The sequence below is a fragment of the Dermacentor variabilis genome, chromosome 9 (genome assembly GCF_050947875.1).
Source record: "Dermacentor variabilis isolate Ectoservices chromosome 9, ASM5094787v1, whole genome shotgun sequence".
In the NCBI taxonomy this organism is placed as follows: Eukaryota; Metazoa; Arthropoda; class Arachnida; order Ixodida; family Ixodidae; genus Dermacentor; species Dermacentor variabilis.
In genome coordinates this window covers 149,285,778-149,306,441 of record NC_134576.1, presented here as the reverse complement: position 1 = coordinate 149,306,441, position 20,664 = coordinate 149,285,778, and the positions used below count along the sequence as shown (strand labels likewise).

General features: G+C 47.3%; 1 protein-coding gene across 10 annotated transcripts in view; it reads right to left on the bottom strand.

The window, feature by feature from the left end:
- LOC142557821 (putative ATP-dependent RNA helicase DDX43) overlaps positions 1–20,664 on the bottom strand; it is a 265,242-nt gene that overhangs the window by 139,477 nt on the left and 105,101 nt on the right. For all 10 annotated transcript variants that reach the window (XR_012822857.1, XR_012822858.1, XM_075669983.1 and 7 more), the window contains one exon: positions 13,885–13,940. Coding sequence is in view for 8 of the 10 variants with exons in the window: in XM_075669983.1 (XP_075526098.1) it covers positions 13,885–13,940 (56 nt within the window). In the remaining 2 variants the exon portion in view is untranslated. The remainder of the gene's footprint in view (positions 1–13,884; positions 13,941–20,664) is intronic.

Here is a 20,664-nt window from a genome sequence, read left to right as displayed (position 1 = left end):
ACTTATTTTCATTGTCAGCTATAAAAGTGGCCGTTCTCACTTTTATCAGTAAATTATTGCCATGCAAAGTGACTCACATGCTAAGCGGCTAAAAGCCCCGACTTGCCCAATTAAAGCTGCTAAGAGTGTTATGCGAGATTTCTAGATGTGTGTCCATGATCTAATGGGCAGAGCATCGAGCTGCTGTGCTGAGGGAAGCAGGTTTGAAAACAACCTATGGACATGTATTTTTCTTTTTTAATGCATTAGAATTCTTAGGGTACTTGATGCACTTTCCAAGAGCTCTGAATGCATTTATATACGTTTGTGTGTAATTGTTTCCCTGCCTACCTGGGTCACTGGGTTGTCTGTGTTCAAATGGTTAGCGCATCGGTCTGCCATGCTGAGGTAAAAGGGTTCGAAACCAACCATCGCACCAACATGGGTTAGTGAATAATGTATCATTGTGTGGATATGTAGACACAGATGCAGAGGGGACTGTACTGCCGTCTTCAAAGGGTGACCAAACTTCTAAGTCACCTGGGCCTACACTCCATGAGTTGAACTCGACCTCCAGCACCACATATGGTATGTGGCCTCTCACTCTCAACCTCGATCTGCGGCACATATTCCGGTGGGTCATCATCATAACTGACGTCAATCAGCCCATCCGCAGCTCTGACCTCCTGACCTATTTCAACCTCACTGTCAGCATGCATCATTAAAACTTCTTTCTGGACGAGTTGGTGCATACTTGACATAAAAATTGTTACAGTGCAAACACATGCAACCACAAAGTGTGTCCCGTCCTTCATACTTTGTGGTTGCATGTGTTTGCGCTGTAACAATTTTTATGTCAAGTCAGCATGCATCGTCAGCAGCATCCACCACATCTTGGAGCTGGGAATTCGCGCATTGCCCTCTTAGGTGTAGGCCATCAAAGACTTCCCATTACCCATTACCCTATGCCAGCTGTGTAAGTTCCTGGGTCTAGTGAATTTCTCATGCTGCTTTATTCCGCACTGCACTGAGCTTCTGCACCCTTTGACTGAGCTTCTTCACACAACCAAGAGCTCCTCAACTGTGATTTCCTGGTCTCTGGAAGTTCAAGCTGCTTTAGGGCTGCTAAACAAGCCATCGCCAATTTCGTACTTCTCATTTAGCCAAGAACTAACCTGCCAACTTGAATCAAGGTGGATGCTTCCAGAATGGCCATTGGCACTGTTCTCCAACAGAAAATTGACTCTGTCTGGCACCCACTGGGTTTCTTCTTTCGGAAACTCCAACCTGCCAAGACCTGCTACAGCATTTTCGGCAATGAGCTGCTTGCCATCTACTCCACCACTCGGCACTTCTGGCACTTCTTGGAGGGCCAGCCATTTCAAGTTCTAACTGATCACAAGCCTTTGGTGTTTATTTTCTGTACAAACTCTTCCAAGTATGTCACACGTTAAGTTCATCAAATGGCCTATATATCAGAGTTCACAATGGATATCCAGCACATCAAAGGCATCAGCAATGAGGCAGCTGATGCACTTCCATGCATCACCTCCCTCAGCACTTCTACGTCTGCTGTGGACTGGGAACGTGTAGCTTGGGTGCGGATGGAAGACCCAGAGATGCAAGTGCTGTGTGACCACCCTCGTTCCCTCCGTCTGCAACTTGTTCGTCACCCGTTTGTGCCTGGCTCACTCTGGTGCGACATGTCAGCGGCTGCACCTCGTTCACTATATTTGAACAGCGCAACAAAAGCTGTCTGACACATCCATTGCCACGACTCTAAATCTTGCGAAAATTGTTGTTTCCCCAAAATATCACTCAAGGTTATTTGCTCGCAGTTATTACGTCGTCCACCGGCATTGACAAGCTGGCGTTCTGTCACTTGACAAGACTGGAAAAGCAGGATTGACACTGGATACCTTTATATGTATAAATTTTCATGCTGGCCTGGTTGGACTGCTTGGACCTGCTTTGGAAAGTTGTTTCAGCTGATAATGCCTCTCTTCTAGCCCTTTGTGACATCTGTGCCTGCGGCATCTGCGCCTTTTGCTTTCCAGCAGATAATGTTATCTGTTTTAAAAGACTGTCCAGGAACCTTGTGCTACCTTGATGATGTTCTTGTATGGGGTTTCACGCAACGTGACCACGATAGAAGCTTGCTAAGTATCCCATCCTCATTGCCAGTTTGTGGTATTGCTTTGATGGGGTGGCCGGGCGCGAGACCTACGGCGCGAGGCCTAATGGCCGGGGCATGAAGTACTGCAAAAGAAGAGTCGGACTGCTCTAGTCGGGGACCATTCAAAGAATAAGTTTATTCCAGTGAGGGGAAAGGAAACACGGCAGGGTACACTTACAGCGTTGGAGGCGGAGTGGCGCTAGCAGTCGTAACCATTCGAAACCGAAACTGGATATTAAAACAGGACATCACACCCCTCTAGTGTGCTGAAAGAGTTGGGTCTGCAACTTGCAGATGGAAATGCACTCGCACGCTGTCGGCAAAAACAGCGTCAATCATAATTGACAGCAATTATTGAACATATGTGCTGTTATATAGACTGGTTGGCCATTAGTCAATCAGCATCTTCTATTCTCATCAACTGCCAACCATACCACACCGCGGTTTTGACACCACACACACAACCGAACATCTGACGTAGCGAAAGCAGGCTAGATGCATTTCGCTAAGCACGGTAAAAGTTCTCAAGTGCCCGCATTGCAATACGTTGAGCCTCTAAAAAGAAAAGATGTCAGCGAGTGCTCATTGCCTCTTTTTGTAGTCTGCTAGCCAGAGAACTTCCAGAGAGCTGCCATACCGGACATGTTCTGGCAGCACTGCAGGTAGCCAGAACTGTCCAGCATGCGAAAAATGAATGCACTGTACAAGTGTATCACGTGGTGGGCACTCTGGCTGGCTCTGGCAGCCCGCAGGTAGCGAGAAGTGGCAAATCGAAGAGGCCTGCTGTAGATCCTGGAAAATTCAAAAGCTCAAAGCTCCGTTACCCGTATAGCTTGTCACCAATTCCCTCGGGGCTTTTGTATCGGAAGAGCAACCACCAAAATGAGCGAAAAAAGAAAGAAAAGTTATTTGCAAGAGCAATCAATCATTTATAAAACCACCAAAAAGATAATTGATTACGAGGAATTACAGTAATCCCTTGTTAAAATGAAGTCGGCGGGATGGCGAAAGAATTTGTTATACAGTTGAACCCTGCTACAACGAACGCCGCTTCAACGAAATATTTCTAATTCCCCGTCAGCTAGCCATGGAAGCCAATGCAATAAAGTTCTCGCCACAACGAACAATTTTTCGGGCTTGTTTTCGCTTCAACTAAATTTTTGCTCAATTGAAATGGGCTTTAAAATTTGTTCTGCGATAAAATAAACATAACCCCAATCGTCTGCAATTTTTCGTACCATCCATGCCGCTTAGGTTCACCAAAAACGTGCGCCCACTGCACTGTCGCCGATAAACAAACTCATGGAGGGGCGCCATTATTTGGTGGTGATGACAATGGGGCTAGCCGCCTTGCGACAAGGCGCAGGCCCACTTTGCCAAACGGAAGCCACAGCCAATCCGTATCCATCTTAGGTCACGCTGGCGCAACGCGGCGACCCTGATTTTCATTTGTGCTTGTGCACGTGGCCAGCATGGTGACAAAAGCGGAAGTTTCTTTCCTTGGAGGTGAAGGTGCAAATCATCAGCGAGGCTTCGAGTGGCAGAAAGGAAGGAGACGTTGCAGCAGAGTTTGGCATCTCTAACAGCACATCGTCGACAATTTTGAAGTCGAAGGATGCGATCACCAGTGTCTTTCTGTGGAGGCATCCGCCGAATGGAAGAAGTTGACTCAAGCTGCACATGAGGATCTTGAAAAGGCGTTGTTTACATGGTTCCTTGACATGCGTGCCAAGAAAATGCCAATCAGCGGAAGCGTGCTGCAGCAAACGGCACTTAACTATGCTCGCATGCTCGGCGTCGACGATTTTAAGGCAAGCACAGGTTGGCTGACCCGCTTCAAGGCCCGACACGACATTGTTGCGAAAGTGTTGTGCGGCGAACAAGATGCATTGGCACTGCCTCGTGCAATGGATGTAATGGACGCTTTTGACGTCATTCGTAATTTAATTGGCGCCCACGATGAGGACGTCTCAATGCAGCTGCTGACCGAGTGTGAACGTCGCAACACGGTGATGATGACCAAAGGACGGAGGCAAACAAAGATGACCAACATTTTTCGGAAATGAATGACGTTTTTGAATGTGTAGTCAAATCTGACTGCTGTGTTTTCGGTCAGATTTTGTCACAACGAAAGGTAACCGACTTTTTCCGGGAATAAATGATGTTTGTGAGTGTGTAGTCAAATTTGAGTGTTTTGGGGCAAATTTTGCCACAACGAAATTTTCGCTTGAACGAAATTTTTCGCGCGCCCCATGAGTTTCGTTGTAGCGAGGTTTGACTGTAAGTGGTAATTCGATAGAAGTGACCACTTGAGTAAAGCTAAAGCAGTCGACCTTTAATGCACCACAACTGTGAGGATGTCAAAACACAATCTAGTCAGTGAAGCAAAACTTCATTCAGGTGTAAAAAAGGCAGTGAGCTTTGGCTGTTTCAAGTTCTTATTGGGCACGAGCAACCACTGCTCTAATTTGACCAAGCATTGCACGAGGCCGTGGTCACCGCCTATGCATTCAACCTTATTTCGCAGCAGGCGTATGTACACCAGCTACTGCTCTATACACTTAAATCTTGTTATAACGAAGTCGAAAGAACGCTAAATTTTGTTCGTTATGTGTGTTAGTTTAGTTCGTTATAGCCGCTGACTAATAATTTGAGACTAATTTATTGCACACGAGCGTGCACTTACTACAGGTAAGCCATCGCCAAGGTATCAGCTCCCGTCGCGGCAAGTGCTAATCGTCCTTACCGATATCGCACACGGGAAGAAACTGAATCAAACACATAAGAACCAATTTTATTGCCTTCCATGTTGATGGCGCGAACCTTTCATGTTGACGGTGCAAAATAATCGGTTATGCTTTGCTGCTGTGTCTTCCTTAACCGAAGAACGGCCTTCTTGGCAGCAGCAGCTATCTCAAGCCCATCTGCATCGTCTTCGTGGCTGCCAAAGTAGCTTCACAGCAGGTCCACCGCGTCCAGCGCCTGGTACAATGTCGGTACGTCATAAGCACAGGGAAGAGTGTTGTCCCCTGTGGCACCATCATTGTCGCTTCCTTCGTGCTCCCGGGCAGCAAGCACAAAGTCGTCGTCTGTCAGCTCCTCCGTTGCCAGAACGTTGGCATCCACACTCACATAGTCGCAGAAGGTTTCACCTTCACACATAACACCAGCATTGTGGAGCACCCTCCATGACGCTAAAGCTTTGTCTGATGCAGCGGCACCACTGGATAAGGCTATTCGGTCCATTGAGTCGTCAGTGTCAGGGTTGCTTTCGTTGGCAGCAAATGATGCAAGTTGAAAGCAGTTGGCGATGGTGCTGGCTGTCACATCTATCCATGCCGCATTAAGCATCTCTATTACCATATACAAATCGACCTTCGTGTCACGGTTCAACGGCATGTTTAACTCAAGTTGCTCTATCACCTGCTTCCGGTATCCAGCCTTAAAATGATATTATCACGCCTTGATCAAGGGGCTGTATCACTGACGTGCACTTCGGGGGCAAGAACCGAAGTTTGATGTTCGTCAGCGCAGCAGTGGTGTGGTGGGCAGCACAGTTGTTCAAGAAAAGGCGTATCTTGCGATTCTGCCTCTTCAACTTCTCATCCCAGTCATGCAGCCATCCCGCAAAAACTTCCCTTGTCACCCAGGCTTTCCGGTTTGATAAGTACTGCGGTTGAAGTCGCCTCTTTCCTTTAAAGCATTGTGGTGAAGCGCTTTCTCCTATCACCAAAGGTGGCATCTTCTCCGATCCATCCATATTCGTACAAAGGAGCACAGTGATGTGGACCTTACTATGTTTCCCGCCGCTACAGAGCTCACCTTTTAATGATAGGGTCTTCTGTGGCAACATTTGGTAGAAGAGAGATGTTTCGTAGTTGAACGCATCCTTCTCTTCATACTTTTCAAGGAGAGGACCAACGTTAGTTTTCACCCACACCATTGCGGTTTAATTTTCGACAGCCTGGGACTCGGCAGTGATGACCCTGCCAACAATATCGCGGCACTCCTTAAAACGTTCAGCCATTGCTTGCAACGAAGCTGTCGCAGCCCATGATGCAAGCAAAGTCTCTCGCTTTTCTCTGGAGCAGTGCCCCACTCATGGGCAAATTAGCAGCCCTTGCATTCAAAAATCATTTGAACAGCGCCTCTTCCACAGCTTCAAAGGCAGGAGACCGCAGCTTCTTCTGGCTACCTTTCGCGCCACGTGCGACAGTGCCAGCGATGACTTCTTTGCTGCTGAAGATTGTGGAAAGTGTACTTGGCGCAATGCTGAACTCCTTGGCCACTTGAGTTTTCTTCGTGCCTGACACAACAGCCCTAATTATGGCTGCCTTCTGATCCAAGGCGATAACTTTCCGTTTTAGCTTCAAGCTGCTGCTGCCATTCCTTTCTCTGTCGCAAAACAGGCGACACGGTGGAAAAAGCACTGATAGGCAGTGTACGAAACAATGCAATCAAAGGAGTACGGCACTCCGCTGGCAGTGCGCACTGCATGCAACGGACGGAGTGGCTTGGCTGCTTCGCTAGCTTGGCTTGGCTTGGAGCGTTGCCGGATGATGAGGGGTTACCACGGAAGATTTTAACTGCCGTTTTGGAGGGCCACAACACGTCGCACAATTTAAGAAATCTATATGTTGTGTACAAAGTGGCTCGTTAGGTGCGATTTTGGAAGGAAGATTTTTTTTTTATATCCGTTGATCAATGAATCTTTTTTCGTTAACACGAAATCTTAAACACATGGGTTTATATGGGGACTTTCAAGGGGAATTACAATTCTTTCGTTATATTCATTATTTCGTTATAAGTCGTTTTGCTATAATAAGATTTAAGTGTAGTAGCACATCACGTGGCTTTTTGTCTGCTGGCTCTTCGTCCTCGTCAGGGCCAGAAACAGTGTCAATTAGCATCTCCACATCCGTCGCTGGGGCGGCAATGGGAGCAGCAGCGTCAGCCAACACGAATGTCTCGAAGTCGCCTTCTACCTCTTGGCCAGCAATTTTACGAACAGCCTCGTACAGATCGCTGCAGGTCCGGTCGTCATCAGGCTCGTCATCGTCAGGGTCGCTGATGACTGTACGGGAAACGCCGGCGTGCGCAGAGCAGTTGGCAACCTTTGAAGGTAAGAGTTCTTTCCACGAGAAGTTCAGCGTGCGCAGAGCAGTTGGCAACCTTTGAAGGTGCGAGTTCTTTCCACGAGAAATTCAGGAAATGGATCACACCAAGCAAATCAATGTTGTACCTCTTGCTGGCACCATATTCTGTGAGCATATGCTGCAATAGAGCATTGCAGTAAAGCTTCCCAGTGGTCTCAATGATGCCCTGATCCATTGGTTGCAGTACCGGGGTTGTGTTTGCAGGCGAAAATTGTCCAGCGATCGCCTTGAGGTTGTCGATCTTCCTGTGGTTCGGACAATTGTCAAATGTGAAAAGCACTTTCTGATTCTTTGCGTCAAACCATCTATCCAGACAGCGCACATAGTCTTCATAAATAGCAGCAGTCAACCATGCTCGCTTGTTGCTTCTGTAGATGCATTCCTTGGGAATAGTTGCATTTCAGAAGCACCATTGCTTTTCTGCCTTCCCCAGTATCAACAAGGGAAGCTTGTCCTCACCTGTTGCATTGGCACCCAACAGCACCGTGACAAGCTCCTTGCTCTGTTTGCCTACAGATGAGGATCTGCCAGTGGTAGTGAATGTGCGATTCGGTAGCATATTGAAGAAAAATGGAGCCTTGTCTAGGTTGTAGATGTCTTTGTCTTCACACTTTGCAAGAAGAGCTTGGAGCTGATGTTGGCGCCATACGTCTGTAGTGTCATGGTTCATGGCTGCGATTTCGCCAATGACTGACTTCAAGGTCATGCTGTGTCATTTCTTGAACCGCTCAAGCCAGCCATTGTTGCACTTGAAATCTTTATGGCTCATTTGGAGGGTGAGAGCTTTGGCTTTTGCAGTAAGTACAGGTCCACGTACAGGGAGATTTGCACTCCCGCCAGTCTTCATCCACTGTAGAAGTGCACCTTCCACTTCAGAGTATCTCGAATCGTGATTGCTCTTTCCAAAGCCATCCAGCACAGCTCTTTCTCTTCACCAAAAAGCTCTTTCCAAAGCCATCCAGCACAGCTTCCTTGTTTTTCAATACAGTTCATTAAGTAGACAGCAGTATGCCGAATTCCTTCGCAATGTCAGTTTTCCGCCGGCCGCCTTTTCCCCCTTCTTTGATGAGCAGAACTTCCTGCTTCAAAGTCAGACACTTTCACCCGGAGACTGACAGAGCCATTTATCACTCTACATGACAAAAGCACTTGCGAGGCGTGCCTAACGAAGCACTCCGAATAACACACAATCACATGGCCTGCAGCATGGATCCAAACGTACGCGCCGCAAGTGCCAAACTGATTGAACACGGCGGGCAACGCAGAAGGCAAAAGCTTCAAAACATCGTTAGGGCATCTCACTTTTTCTAGTCAGTGCGCACTGGTGAAGGCGACGGTTGCAAGGGTGGGCTTGACATTGGCTTCACATGCAGCGGAAGAAAAGAGATCGGAGTTGTGGAGACCAAGAAGCAGGAACCGCAGAAGGGCACCTGTTGGTGAAAGATTGTGCTTGAGAGGGCAGGCCGGAAGAGGGCAGCTTTGGAGGAGCAGTGACGTCGAAACAGCAGCGAGGAGGCAAGGAGTTGACATGAAGGCGAGTGAGAGGAGTGATTGGCGTCCAAACGGCTTGTAGACTGGAGAGAGAATGAGGAGGGGAAGGCAGTGGCCGCTCTTATAGGGGGTGCGGAGGTCACAGAATTCTACGAGAGTATCGTGCTGGAAAGCGCCGCAACTGCCGTGGCTCGAAACTGAGGTTGTGTTCGTTGTGCTAAAAAAAACTATGAGCCGCTCAGTGTGGGTTCGCAGCACGATCGTGAAAACCAAACAGTTTTGCAGCAGGGGCTTCGAATGATCAGTGGGCAATTTTTTCCCGAGGTGTGCAGCCGTGAAGTTTGCAAAATGAGTTTTTCGGCGCACCGTTGTCGATGACGTTGTGCTAATTCTACGGTTCAAGCGTCGGAGTTCGTGCACTGTCGCGTCCGCGCCATTTACAAATTTTTAGGAACAAAATTCAATGACCCTACCACGCATTTAGACTGTTCGTCTAAAGTTGGATGGCGCAAATCAAGCATGACCGGCTCAAGAAAATCGCAAGAAACACTAGCTTGCATTGACCCACCATGTTGACAGCCTGACTTGCTGCTGGTTACGCTAGAATTTTTTGTGTTTTTGGCAAGTTAAAGGTTGATTTGCACCGTCAAAAGTGCTACGAAGCTAGGGGTGGTATTTTATTGCGATGCAGGCCGATTATGGTGAGCGGCGAGCAGATTTCTAGACTGGCTTCCCCAAAGTAGTCTTCCCAATTTGTTAATGTAGCTCCTTGCGTTGAACATGCCACTTATAATCGGAGGGACACTTCTTTTGTCCTTCTTGGCACCTTTCAGTGCCAGAAGTGCTCTTTAGAGCGGTAAAACTTTGCTCATCACTCGCACCCCATGGAGTGCTATGGCGCAAGTCTGCCTGTGGTGTTTTGGGCCCTTTTTGCCATCCAGGACACCGTGGTTTTCTGGCATTGCAAAGCGTCAGGAAAAATTTATTTTCCTGCGGATTCTACCACGGGGGACACCGGCTATGCAATTCTGACCGAGATCAACAGTTCGGGCACGCTGCACCATGGAATTTGACAGCTTCCGTTGGTTCCGCAGTAAACACCTGGGAATACTTGACAATCCCTTGGTACCCATTACCAGGTGGTCATCGGTCGTGGGTTTGGTACTTTTGTTGCCTGTTCCGTGCCTGCATGAGACTAACTTGTCAGTGGTATGAATTTGACACTGCGTGCACAAAAGGGTCGCCGTCGCCCAGCAAGGGCGATGCCTCCGCTGGCCACTTCGCTCTAAGAGGATTAAGCTCTTTGTGCACTTCGAGTAATGCGGCTTAAAATGCATGCGTTTGGGTCGGGACCAGAAGAAATTTCGAATAAAGAGATTTCGTTATAACGAGGGATTACTGTAATTTGAGGCATGGCCTGACAGTGCAGCTACCCTTCCAAGGAAGTTGAGGAAAGACCAATATGCGACTGTTTTGTTGTCAGCTTGCTTGACAGCAAGCTGCAATTCGTCAAATTTGTAGAAGGCATGCTTAGGATGAGAGATCCACCACTGAAGGCCTCTCTCAAAGGCTGTTCGTAGGTCTCGGGGTGCTGGAGGAACTGCACAAGATCCTCACAGAGCCAGGGGCCGTTCCGTTTTCCTTAAGCACACCAAGGAGGATACCCATCTGTTGTGCCCCGTTTTAAAATCCGAGCTCAACAAGTTGGGAATAAAGGGCAATTATAGGTGGATCACAAAGCTGACACGATGGTGTACTGGCCTGGTGCTGGTGGGGATACACTCTAGTAGCTACCACATATGCATGGACTTGACCAAACAAGTACGTCCTCCGGGAGTGACATGTCCTACTGATGGCTGAACAAGTTCTGGGACACCTCGGCACGGCGAAGGTCTTTTCAAAGCTGGATGCGACATCTAGTTTTCATCAGGTCAGGCTGGCGGAATGCAGCCAGGAACTTACCACGTTCATAACACCTTTTGGCAGGTACTGTTTTTAATGCCTACCTTTCAACATTACTGTCTGCACCAGAGTACTTTCAGAGCCAGATGCCCAGATTTTGGAGGGGCAGCAAGGCATGGTTAACATGACTGACAATATTCTGGTGTTTGGCCAAAGTCAAGAAGACCACGACAGAAGACTCGGTGAGGTGTTGGATCGGTAATGCCGGGCAGGGCTCACCCTAAATAAAGAAAAGTGCAAGTTCGGCTTGTCGAGCGTCAAATTCCTGGGCGTTGTGGTCTCTACAGAATGCATCTCGCCAGACCCAACTAAAGTTGAAGCTGTTCAGTAGGTGAAACCACCTGTGGCTGTCGGAGGTGTTCAGAAATTCATGGGAATGGTAAATCATGTCGCAAGATTCTTGCCACATCTGTCGGACACGCCGGCCCCAATTCGGGAACTTCTGTGGAAGTGGACAGCTTGGTTGTGGGGCCACCCCAGCAAGCAGCCTTCGAAAAAGTAAAAGCTATGCTGTCTTCAGAAACCTGCATGGCCTGCTATCACCCAACTCGCGCAACTGTGGTCTCTGCTGATGCAAATTCTTTTGGGCTCAGAGTAATCCTGACGCAGGATCAGCCAATGGACGAAAGAGGGGCTGTGGCCTTTGCTTCATGTTCATTCACGAAGATTGAGCAGAGATACAGCCAGACAGAAAAGGAGGCCTTAGCTGTCACATGGGCCATATAGCATTTTGACCAATTTCTTTAAGGCCTCCAAATTGTTGTTGAAACAGACCATCAGTCACTAACAACACTCCTGGGTGACATGGAGGTGGATTTGCTACCACCCACGATACGATGCCTACAATCCAAGTTAATGCGCTATCAGTTCAAGGTACTGTATGTTCTGGGCAAGCTGCTAGCTACTGCCGACACATTTTCAAGGGCTCTGCTTTCCTCTTCAGACACTGAAATTGCTGCAATTGCTTCCCTTGAAAGCTACATGCAAGTGGTTGTGGAAACCATTGGTGAGAGCGCACCAGCTGACTTGGAAGCAATGAGAAGGCATCAAGCGTCTGATTGCGTCTGCTCTACCTTGGACAAGTTCTGCAACTATGGTTTGCTGCCTAAGACCAGAGAATCTGTTAACTTGGCACTATATTGGAAACACTGCGCTGGACTTTTGGTTGCTGACTCACTTCTGCTGAAAGGGGGTCGACTGGTTGTTCCTGCAGCCCTTCAAGCGGAGGTCTTATGACTGGTTCACGAAGGCAATCTCTGAGTAGCTCGGTCTAGAGCAAGAGCCCTTGATTCGGTACGGTGGCCTGGAATACGCCGCAGAATCGAGGAAGTGGTAAAAAACTGCAAACAATGTACAAGTGTGAGAATGCCGAAGGCAGAACCCACGGTACTGACGGCTACCCCAGAGCTCCTGTGGCAACAAGCGGGGGCTAACACCTTCCATTTAGAAGGTCAGGACTTCCTATTAGTAGTTGATGACTATTTAAGGTTTCCGGAAGTACTTGAAACGTCTGTGTTATTTTCACCATGACTTGGTCAGTGACCGCAACTTTTTCATCATCATGTTACCTGACCAGACGAACTTTCATCGAACTCCTGACTACAAGTACTGACTCTGTGTGGAACGTCAAGCAAATCTGTCATTACTGCATTAAAAAGCATTATGGCTCGATTCAGCGTGCCAGAAATTCTTCGGAGTAATAACGGACCACAGTTTTCGTCAAAAGAATTTAGACTTTGCGTTGACGTATGGATTTAATCACTGCACGAGTAGCCCCGTTTTTCCCCAGTCAAATGGGGAAGTGGAACGTACAGTATGAATGGTGAATTAACTTGTGTAGGAAGATCATCGAACGTCACATGGCTCTGCTGGTGTACCATCGGGGACGAACGTTACTGGACCATCCCACACGGTCACAGAGCAGCTGGCAGCACTTCGTCGCACACTCTCACGGTGCCGTGCCTGGTCACGAGACCGGCGCAGGGCGCGTCCCTCTTTACCAGCAAGCATGTCGATTTTTATCGCTCCGAGCCGCCGCTAACCGGTCGCCGGGGCGGGCCACTAGTCGAGCTATGAGTGTTGTCATGGTTGTGTGCAAGTCCCAGGGCAAGCGAGCGTGAGACGCCTGTCAACGCGCCCCGGCGAACAATAAGCGGCAGCTCGGAGCGATAAAATTGACATGCTTGCAGATAACGAGGGACGCACACATGCCCTGCGCCGGTCTCGTGACCAGGCACGTCACCGCAAGAGCATACAACAAAGCGCTGCCAGCCGCTCCACGACCATGCGGGACGGTCCAGTGACTTTTGTCTCTGATAGTACAGAGACACTCCCAGCTCAACAGGCTTCAATCCAGCTCAGCATTTTATGGGTCGGTGCCTGAGCACCCCTTTGCCAAAAGTTTGTGACCATATAACTTTGAAACTGCCTGACTACAGACTACAACTGTCATCATGGTGCTCGACCACTACCATGTCTACAACCTGGCCAGAACGTCTGGGTGACAGGTGCCAGGTGTGCTGCTCGGGTTCTTAGTTGTGGTCAGTGCCACGTGGCCAAGCAGTGAGGTGAAGCGCATGAAGATAGCTTCGAAGCTAGCTTATGCTGAGAAACCACCAAGGAAGCTTCCACTGAGGGCCCTTCAGTAAGGAAGCTTTCAGAGTGACATAAAGCAGCCTCACTGTAATGAAGGCTTCCCTTACTGCAGTAAGGAAGATTTCATTGTTTGGCCCGAGGGGTCTTCACATGGTTGTGAAGCCCATTCAAGCTGCCCCCCAGATTTTGAAAGGAATAAAAACCATTCCAGAACAAACCTTGCGCTTAAGTAAATGTAGCAGCACAGCTGTCATATCTAAAGATTCGTGTCTTGTGGCATAATGGCAAGTTTATTAAGAGCATTCATTCTTTGTGCCCAAATGAGTTTTGAAAATGCCTTGAATTTTCAGCTAATTGACCTAATTCCTTAGCTTGTAGCAATTGTTTGAAAATCAAGCTGTGTCTGGACAAATGCACACAAAGGATCTGGTACATATCTCATGCAGTACCAACAAGATTAAGAACACAGGCATCAGGCTTCCTAAAGGACATGTTCATTACGTGCAACAGAAGCCCTGCCCTCACCTGAATTGGTGATGGCTTCACAAACTGGTTCTTGTAAATTTCATTCAAGATTTCCGCTGCAAATAAGAATTTCAAATGTGCTCAGTATGCTGATAATGGCATGCAAGAAATGTCACTTGATCAACATAGGAGATTTATAAAAAATACATTGAAATATAAACAAAAAACGAATTTCATGTGAGAGGTGGGTGGCACAATATGTTTACATGAAGAAAAGCAGCTGCCGCCATAGCTACAAAAACAGGAAATCTCTATATTTATGCTGTTACATGGAGAATCTATATACAGAGGACACATCTATAGGGCAAGGTGCACAATGCTGCAGCAATGGTAGGGCTACTGCATGCACACCATGGTCGTCATCATCCAAGCACTGACCACAGGATGCTGCCCACGACATGACCTGCTGGCAGCAGAAGCACCATCCTGGTTCAATTAGGGCTTGGCTCAAGAGTGGTATGGTTTAAGGCACGAGATACAAGCTATGTCACTCGTGATTGTGGCAGACAGTGACTTAGGATTTAGCTAAGAGGTCTTCTCATAGGTCATGTTAGTGAGCTTGCGTATGACACATAACATAATGCGAGAAATTTTCTGGATAAGCCAACGCAACATGACGGTAACCACAGCAAGACAAGCGATCCAGCAGAGAAATGCACATCCCCGTGTCGGCGGTCATAGAGACATTTTAGATTAATCTGTGAAGCCAATATATCACCACAGGCAACCTGTCAGCAGATGTCAGCAGAGGCAGGTGCGTAATAAGCATAGTCAATGGATGAGACTACGTGAGGCCGGCATATGGTGTCCATGGACAATGGTGGGTCATAGCCCAATAGCAGATAAAAAGGTGAGTGGCCAGCTGTGTCATGACGGGAAGTGTTGTAGCAGGTCACTCAGATTTCTCTACTAAGTTGACATTTTCGAATTCCCCGAGTTTTCCAGGTTTCCCCTGAGTGCCTGTGCAAAATTCTCTGGTGACACAGAACTTTGTTTTATGTCAAGACGGGCTGTCACTTTCTAGTAAGCATGTTAAAAAATAAAAGAACGACTTAATCCAGTTTGAATAGCAAGTAGTAGTGTTTATTTTATTAAAAATAGAAAACAGAAGGGAGGGGTTAGTAAAATGTGCAGTGAATAAAGTATATTAAAAAAAAGTAGGCAAAGCCCATTGCAAATCAAGTCGGACATTTTCAAATATGAATAAAAAGAGATGCATACAGAAGCAAATACTTTTGAAAATGAGCTATGAGCTATTTCTATCAACTGACAGCAAGGCCTTTGGTATTAGGCCTGAACTTTGTCACAAGTGAGATTCTCTCAGCAGCTGGAAAGTCAACCTCAGCTGTCCTGACATACTCTCAGCCCGTGCACAACGCCTTAGTGTTGCATTTCACTAGTTTAAAGAGTTTATTTTGGTTTGGATGAGGGACACATGCATCTCGGCGTCAGCTAACACTGTTTTTTGAGCTCAAGCTTTTTCTAAGCAGCGGCGGCACACTTCTTTTCCCGTTCATTCCTCAATGTGTCGATCCTTTTTATTCTGGCCCTGCTTCCACCGCATGTTCACCCCACGGACCATATGAGGCATCCTCTTGGACAGTTGTACAGTCAACGCCTGATTTTTCAGACTCCCTAGGTGAGCGCGAAGCAGGGTGTCTACCAAGTTGACATTTCAAAATTCCCGGAGTTTTCCAGGTTTTCCCTGAATGCCTTTGCGAAATTCCCTGAGTGATGCAGAACTGTTTTGAAACCATATTGCCCAATGCGCTCTCTCTCTAGTAAGCATATAAAAAAATAAAGAAATGAATTAATAGAATTTGAATACTAAGGAGTAGTGTTCATGTTATTCAACAAGAGAATAGAAGGAAGGGGTTAGTAAAATGCACAGGAAATAAATTGTCTTCGAAAAAAATTGCAAATTGTGTCGGAAATTCTCAAATACGAATAAAAAAGGAGATCCATACAAAAGCAACTATTTTCGAATATGAGCTATTTCTACAACTGATAGCAAGCTCAGTGGTATGAGGTCCGAGCTTTGTCAGAATTGAGATTCATTCTCAACAGCTCGTAAGTCTACCGCAACTGTCCTGACGTACTCTCAGCCCGCGCACGACGCCTCATTGTTGTGTTTCACTGCTTCAAAGGGTTTATTTTGGTCTGGATGAGGGACACTTGCATCTCGGCATCAGCCGACACTTTGTTTTTTGAGCTCAAGCTCCTTCAAAACGGCGGCAGCACGCTTCCTTTCCCGTTCATTCCTCAATGCGTAGGAACTTTCTGTTCTTGTACTCCTTCCGTCACACGTTCGCCCCACGGACCATTTGAAGCATCCTCTTGGTCAGTTGCACAGTCCATGTCCTAGTTTTCGAACTCCTTATGGGCCACGAAAACGTCCGAAAAATCGGCCAGTTGGAAAAAATAAATGCATGTCATTTAGTGCCCTTAAGGGCTCAAGCCGACACAGGCACATTCGAAAACGCTCTGAAGGCCTGTCGGTACACGTATCAGGCATATCGGTGCTCATACTGTGACAGGAAATACGGGGTGTACGCGTGTATAATTAAGGAATACAAACTGTGTCCCGTGGCAATAGCCCCTTCCTGCGCTTGCTACACTTCACTGCAATACTTTTGCGTATGCTTCACCAAGTAACATTCCTGTACAGAGGCGAAGCTGACTTTCGGAAACCAGCATTATGCATTGCACGGTGCTTTCCAAGCTTCTAAGCCAATCGCAAGGACCGCAAAGTCAGTGCCATTGCTAAAAACAGCTCATTCTTTTAATAAAAAGCACTGCACCCAACGACAAGAAGCTTCATAGCGAACGTCGAAGCAGCTAGGCCTAGGGTCGCCGCAGCGGTGGCTACGGCTGCCAGTGGATCTGTGTGCGAGAGCACCGGTTTCAGGCGGCGAGTTGATCAAAATGGCAGCAGTGGTGGCTTTTATTAATGCAGTTTCGGACCTGCGGTCATGGCAAAACGTCCGGAAAATCGGACAGCGAAGAGTTCTTGCGTACGAAATTTCAGACGTTCTCATACATTGACTCTATGGTGTACGTGGTGGTGCCGCGAAGCCGTCCAAATTATCGGGAATCCGGAAAGTCGGTTGTTGACTGTACACTGGCAACTCCTCCAGCCGACGACAGGACATCAAAGACGATTCATTACGATTCCCGTCTTGCTCGAGCCAGCTTTACCGCAACTTTCGACCCTTTCAATAAAATTAGAGCTAATTTTCTCTGATAGAGGGACAAATTCCCTGAGTTTTCCCTGAGTTTTTCCAGACTACTCAAGATCCCTGAGAATTCCCGGTTTTCCCGGTTGGTAGACATCCTGGTGAAGACATCCGAAAAATCAGGCAACCAGAAAAAATGAATGCATGCCTTTTACTGCCCTTAAGAGCTCTAATTGCCACAGGCACATCCGAAAAAGCTCTGAAGGCCTGCCAGTACACTTATTAGTCATGTTGGTGCTCACACTGTGACAGGAGATGGTGAGTGCATGCATGTATAAATAGCAGGGTGTCCACCAAGTTAACAATTCCAAATTCCCTGAGTTTTCCAGGTTTTCCTTGAGTGCCTTTGCAATATTCCCTGAGTGACACAGAACTTTGTTTTATGTCAAGACGGGCTCCCGACATCATGTCGCCCAATGGTGTCACTCTCTAGTAAGCATGTTTAAAAAATAAGAAACCTAATCCAGTTTGAATAGTAAAGGGTAGTGTTTATTTTATTCAAAAAGAAAACAGAAAGGAGGGGTTAGTAAAATGCACAGCGAATAAAATATTTTCGAAAGAAATAGTTAAACCCATTGCACATCGAGTCGAACATTCTCAAATATGAATAAAAAAGATGCATACAGAATATTCTCAAATATGAGCTATTTCTATCAACTGGTAGCAGGCTAACTGGTATGAGGCCCGAACTTTATCACAAGTGAGATTCCCTCGCAACAGCTGGTAAGTCAACCTCAACTGTCCTGACATACTCTCAGCCCGCGCACAACACCTCAGTGTTGCGTTTCACTGTTTTGAAAGAGCTTTTTTTGCTTTGATGAAGGACACCTGCATTTCGGCGTCAGCCAACACTTTGCCTTTAGAGTGCAAGCTCCTTCAAAAAAGCGGCGGCACGATTCCTTTCCCGTTCATTTCTCAATGCGTAGGTCCTTTGTCTTCTTGTTCTCCTTCAGCTGCGCGTTCGCCACACGGACTATTTGAAGCATCACCTTGGATAGTTGTACAGTCAGCGTACAATTTTGCGGAATCCCTAGGGGCTGCGAAAACATCTAAAAATTGAATGCGTCTTTTACAGTCCTTAAGGGATCAAATCACCACAGGCATGCCCGAAAAAGCTCTGAAGCCCTGCCAGTACACTTATTAGGCATATCGGTGCTCATACTGTGACAGGAGATGGCGAGTGCACGTGTGTATAGTTAAGGAATACATACTGTGTCCCGTAAAAGTTGCGCCTTTTCATACTTCGTTATGCTTCACAGCGTAACACTTTTGTATTGAGGCAAATACAGAAGTGATCGTTCCGCAAATATACATTTCTCTGTATTTCTTGCAGAGCTAATTAAAAAAAAGCTACTGGAAATCTTTATTTTGCACTTTCGCTCGTTAACTTGTTCTTGGCAAGGTTCTTCCTGCGCATCTTTCATGCGCGAGTCCATTTGATGTGGTTCTTTGTTTGCCAAGTAAAGAAGAGGTGTATCTCACAGGCGTACCTGTGAGATACATGCTATTTCAAATCTCTTTTGCGGGTTTATGTGTCTTTATGGCAAATGGTGGACATTATTCACATTTGTACTAGTAAATGTACCCTCCCCCTTATTTGCATAGAAAAGTTGCCGACTGAGGAATGAGGAAAGCCAAGCACTCTCGCTCGGTGATGGAGTAATTTCTCTCAGCAGGTGACAGCAGGTGGCTGGCGTAAGTGATCACGCACTCGGTACCGTTCTGTTCTTGGGCGAGAATAGCGCTGATGCCATGGCCACTTGCGCCAGTGTGGACTTCGGTCGGTCCAGATTATCAAAGTGGGCAAGTATGGGAAGGGTGGTCAGAAACCCAATGAGAGCAGCGAACGCGTGAGCCTGCTCCAGGCTCCATGAGAATGGCGTGTTCTTCTTTAGAAGATCTGTCAAAGGCCGAGCAACGTTGGCGAAGTTTTTGACAAAATGGAGAAAGTAAGAACACAGGCCGACGAAGCAGTGCCCCATCACACTTGTGCTTGCTTCACAATGTGTGTCTGCCACCCGAGGCAGTTACTTACGTCACTTTGACCGCCCAGCCACAGGTTCCCGAAAGTGAATATGTGCTTCGCCCTATCATCGACGTGCTTTCGAACCGGAATGTTGCTTTTCTGCATAAGCTGGTCATGGTTACTGATAATGATGTCATTCTACTGCTTATGAATTTCAGCCTGTGCCCTCAAGTGATTCCGGCTGGCATGTTCTTGGCCAGTGTTTCTGGTGGTTCCGAATTTGACACTGAGACTCTGAATGCTGAGAATGATTTATTAGCGCCAATAGCAGCTCATAGCTCTGGTTCCTTAAGGGATGACTTCGCGAAAATGATTGCACCTGACCTCACCTCTGCCCAGGCCACAGACATACATATCCTGCTTGAATCGTACAGTGACATCTTTGATTTCAGCAACTTAGGCCAAACATTTGTTGTTCACCACCATATAAACACTGAAGACACAAATCCTATTCGTCAACATCCCTATCGTGCATCGCACGCTGAGCTTCGAGTCATTCAATCAGAAGTGGACAAAATGTTCTGCAAAGGGGTCATCGAGCCATCAGCTAGCCCTTGGGCTTCGCCTGTCGTACTTGTGAAGAAGAAAGATGGTACAAGAGCGGTGGGGCGGTGCTCAGAGCATCGGAGAGTTGAGGCAGTTCTAACTGAAGAACACCAGTCGTGCAGTCGATGAGAGCAGAATGAGTGGATAAAAAGTCCAATCCAAAGATAACGTTGTGAGGGCAGTTGTCGATCACAGCAAAGAGAACAGGAGTGGCCGGCTATACTTAAACGCACAGTACACATTGCAAGAACAACCAGCATGCTGCCGTCCGCCACACGAAGCACTCGGGCAGCTACTGGGGTGAGGACCTTCTTTAAACGTCTACGTAGGCTGGCACTCATCACAGATATGTGGGCTCCAGTGTCGACGAGTGCTTGGACAGGTACGCTGTCTATTTTAACGTCAATTACACTTCTCCTTGGGGCCCAGACAGAGGATTTGCTGCAGTAGTAGGCAATGCAGCACCACCTCTGAGGGCTGCATTTCTTAGTTTTCCGAAAGGGCGTGGCCAGAAGCCATAGGTGACGAAAGGCGATGTGGCTGCCGCGAACGGGAAAATGGGCCATGAGTTCGCGGTGAACGAGACGTGTCCGCGTGGCGATGGTGAGCGACTTTAGCGATGAGGCGCTTGGAACGGTTCCTCACGAGAGTGCTTGTAACTGGCATGTGGAGAGCTCTCTGCGGCAATATCGCTATCAATGATTCAGCTTTCAGGCAAAACTGAAACTAAGGGAGAACGAGTATCCATATTTCTTTACACTTTCGTTTTTAATTTCTGGGTACCAATTAATGGCTGCGGATACTAAGAACGGTCAATCATGGTGTCCAAGATTTACGGTGCTGTGCAGCCTGTGCAATTGTAAAATCATCATCATCATCACCATCATCATCATCCCATATTTATTTCTACTGCTAGATGAAGGCCTCTCCCAGCAATCTTTAATTACCCCTGCCCTGCACTAGCCGATTCCA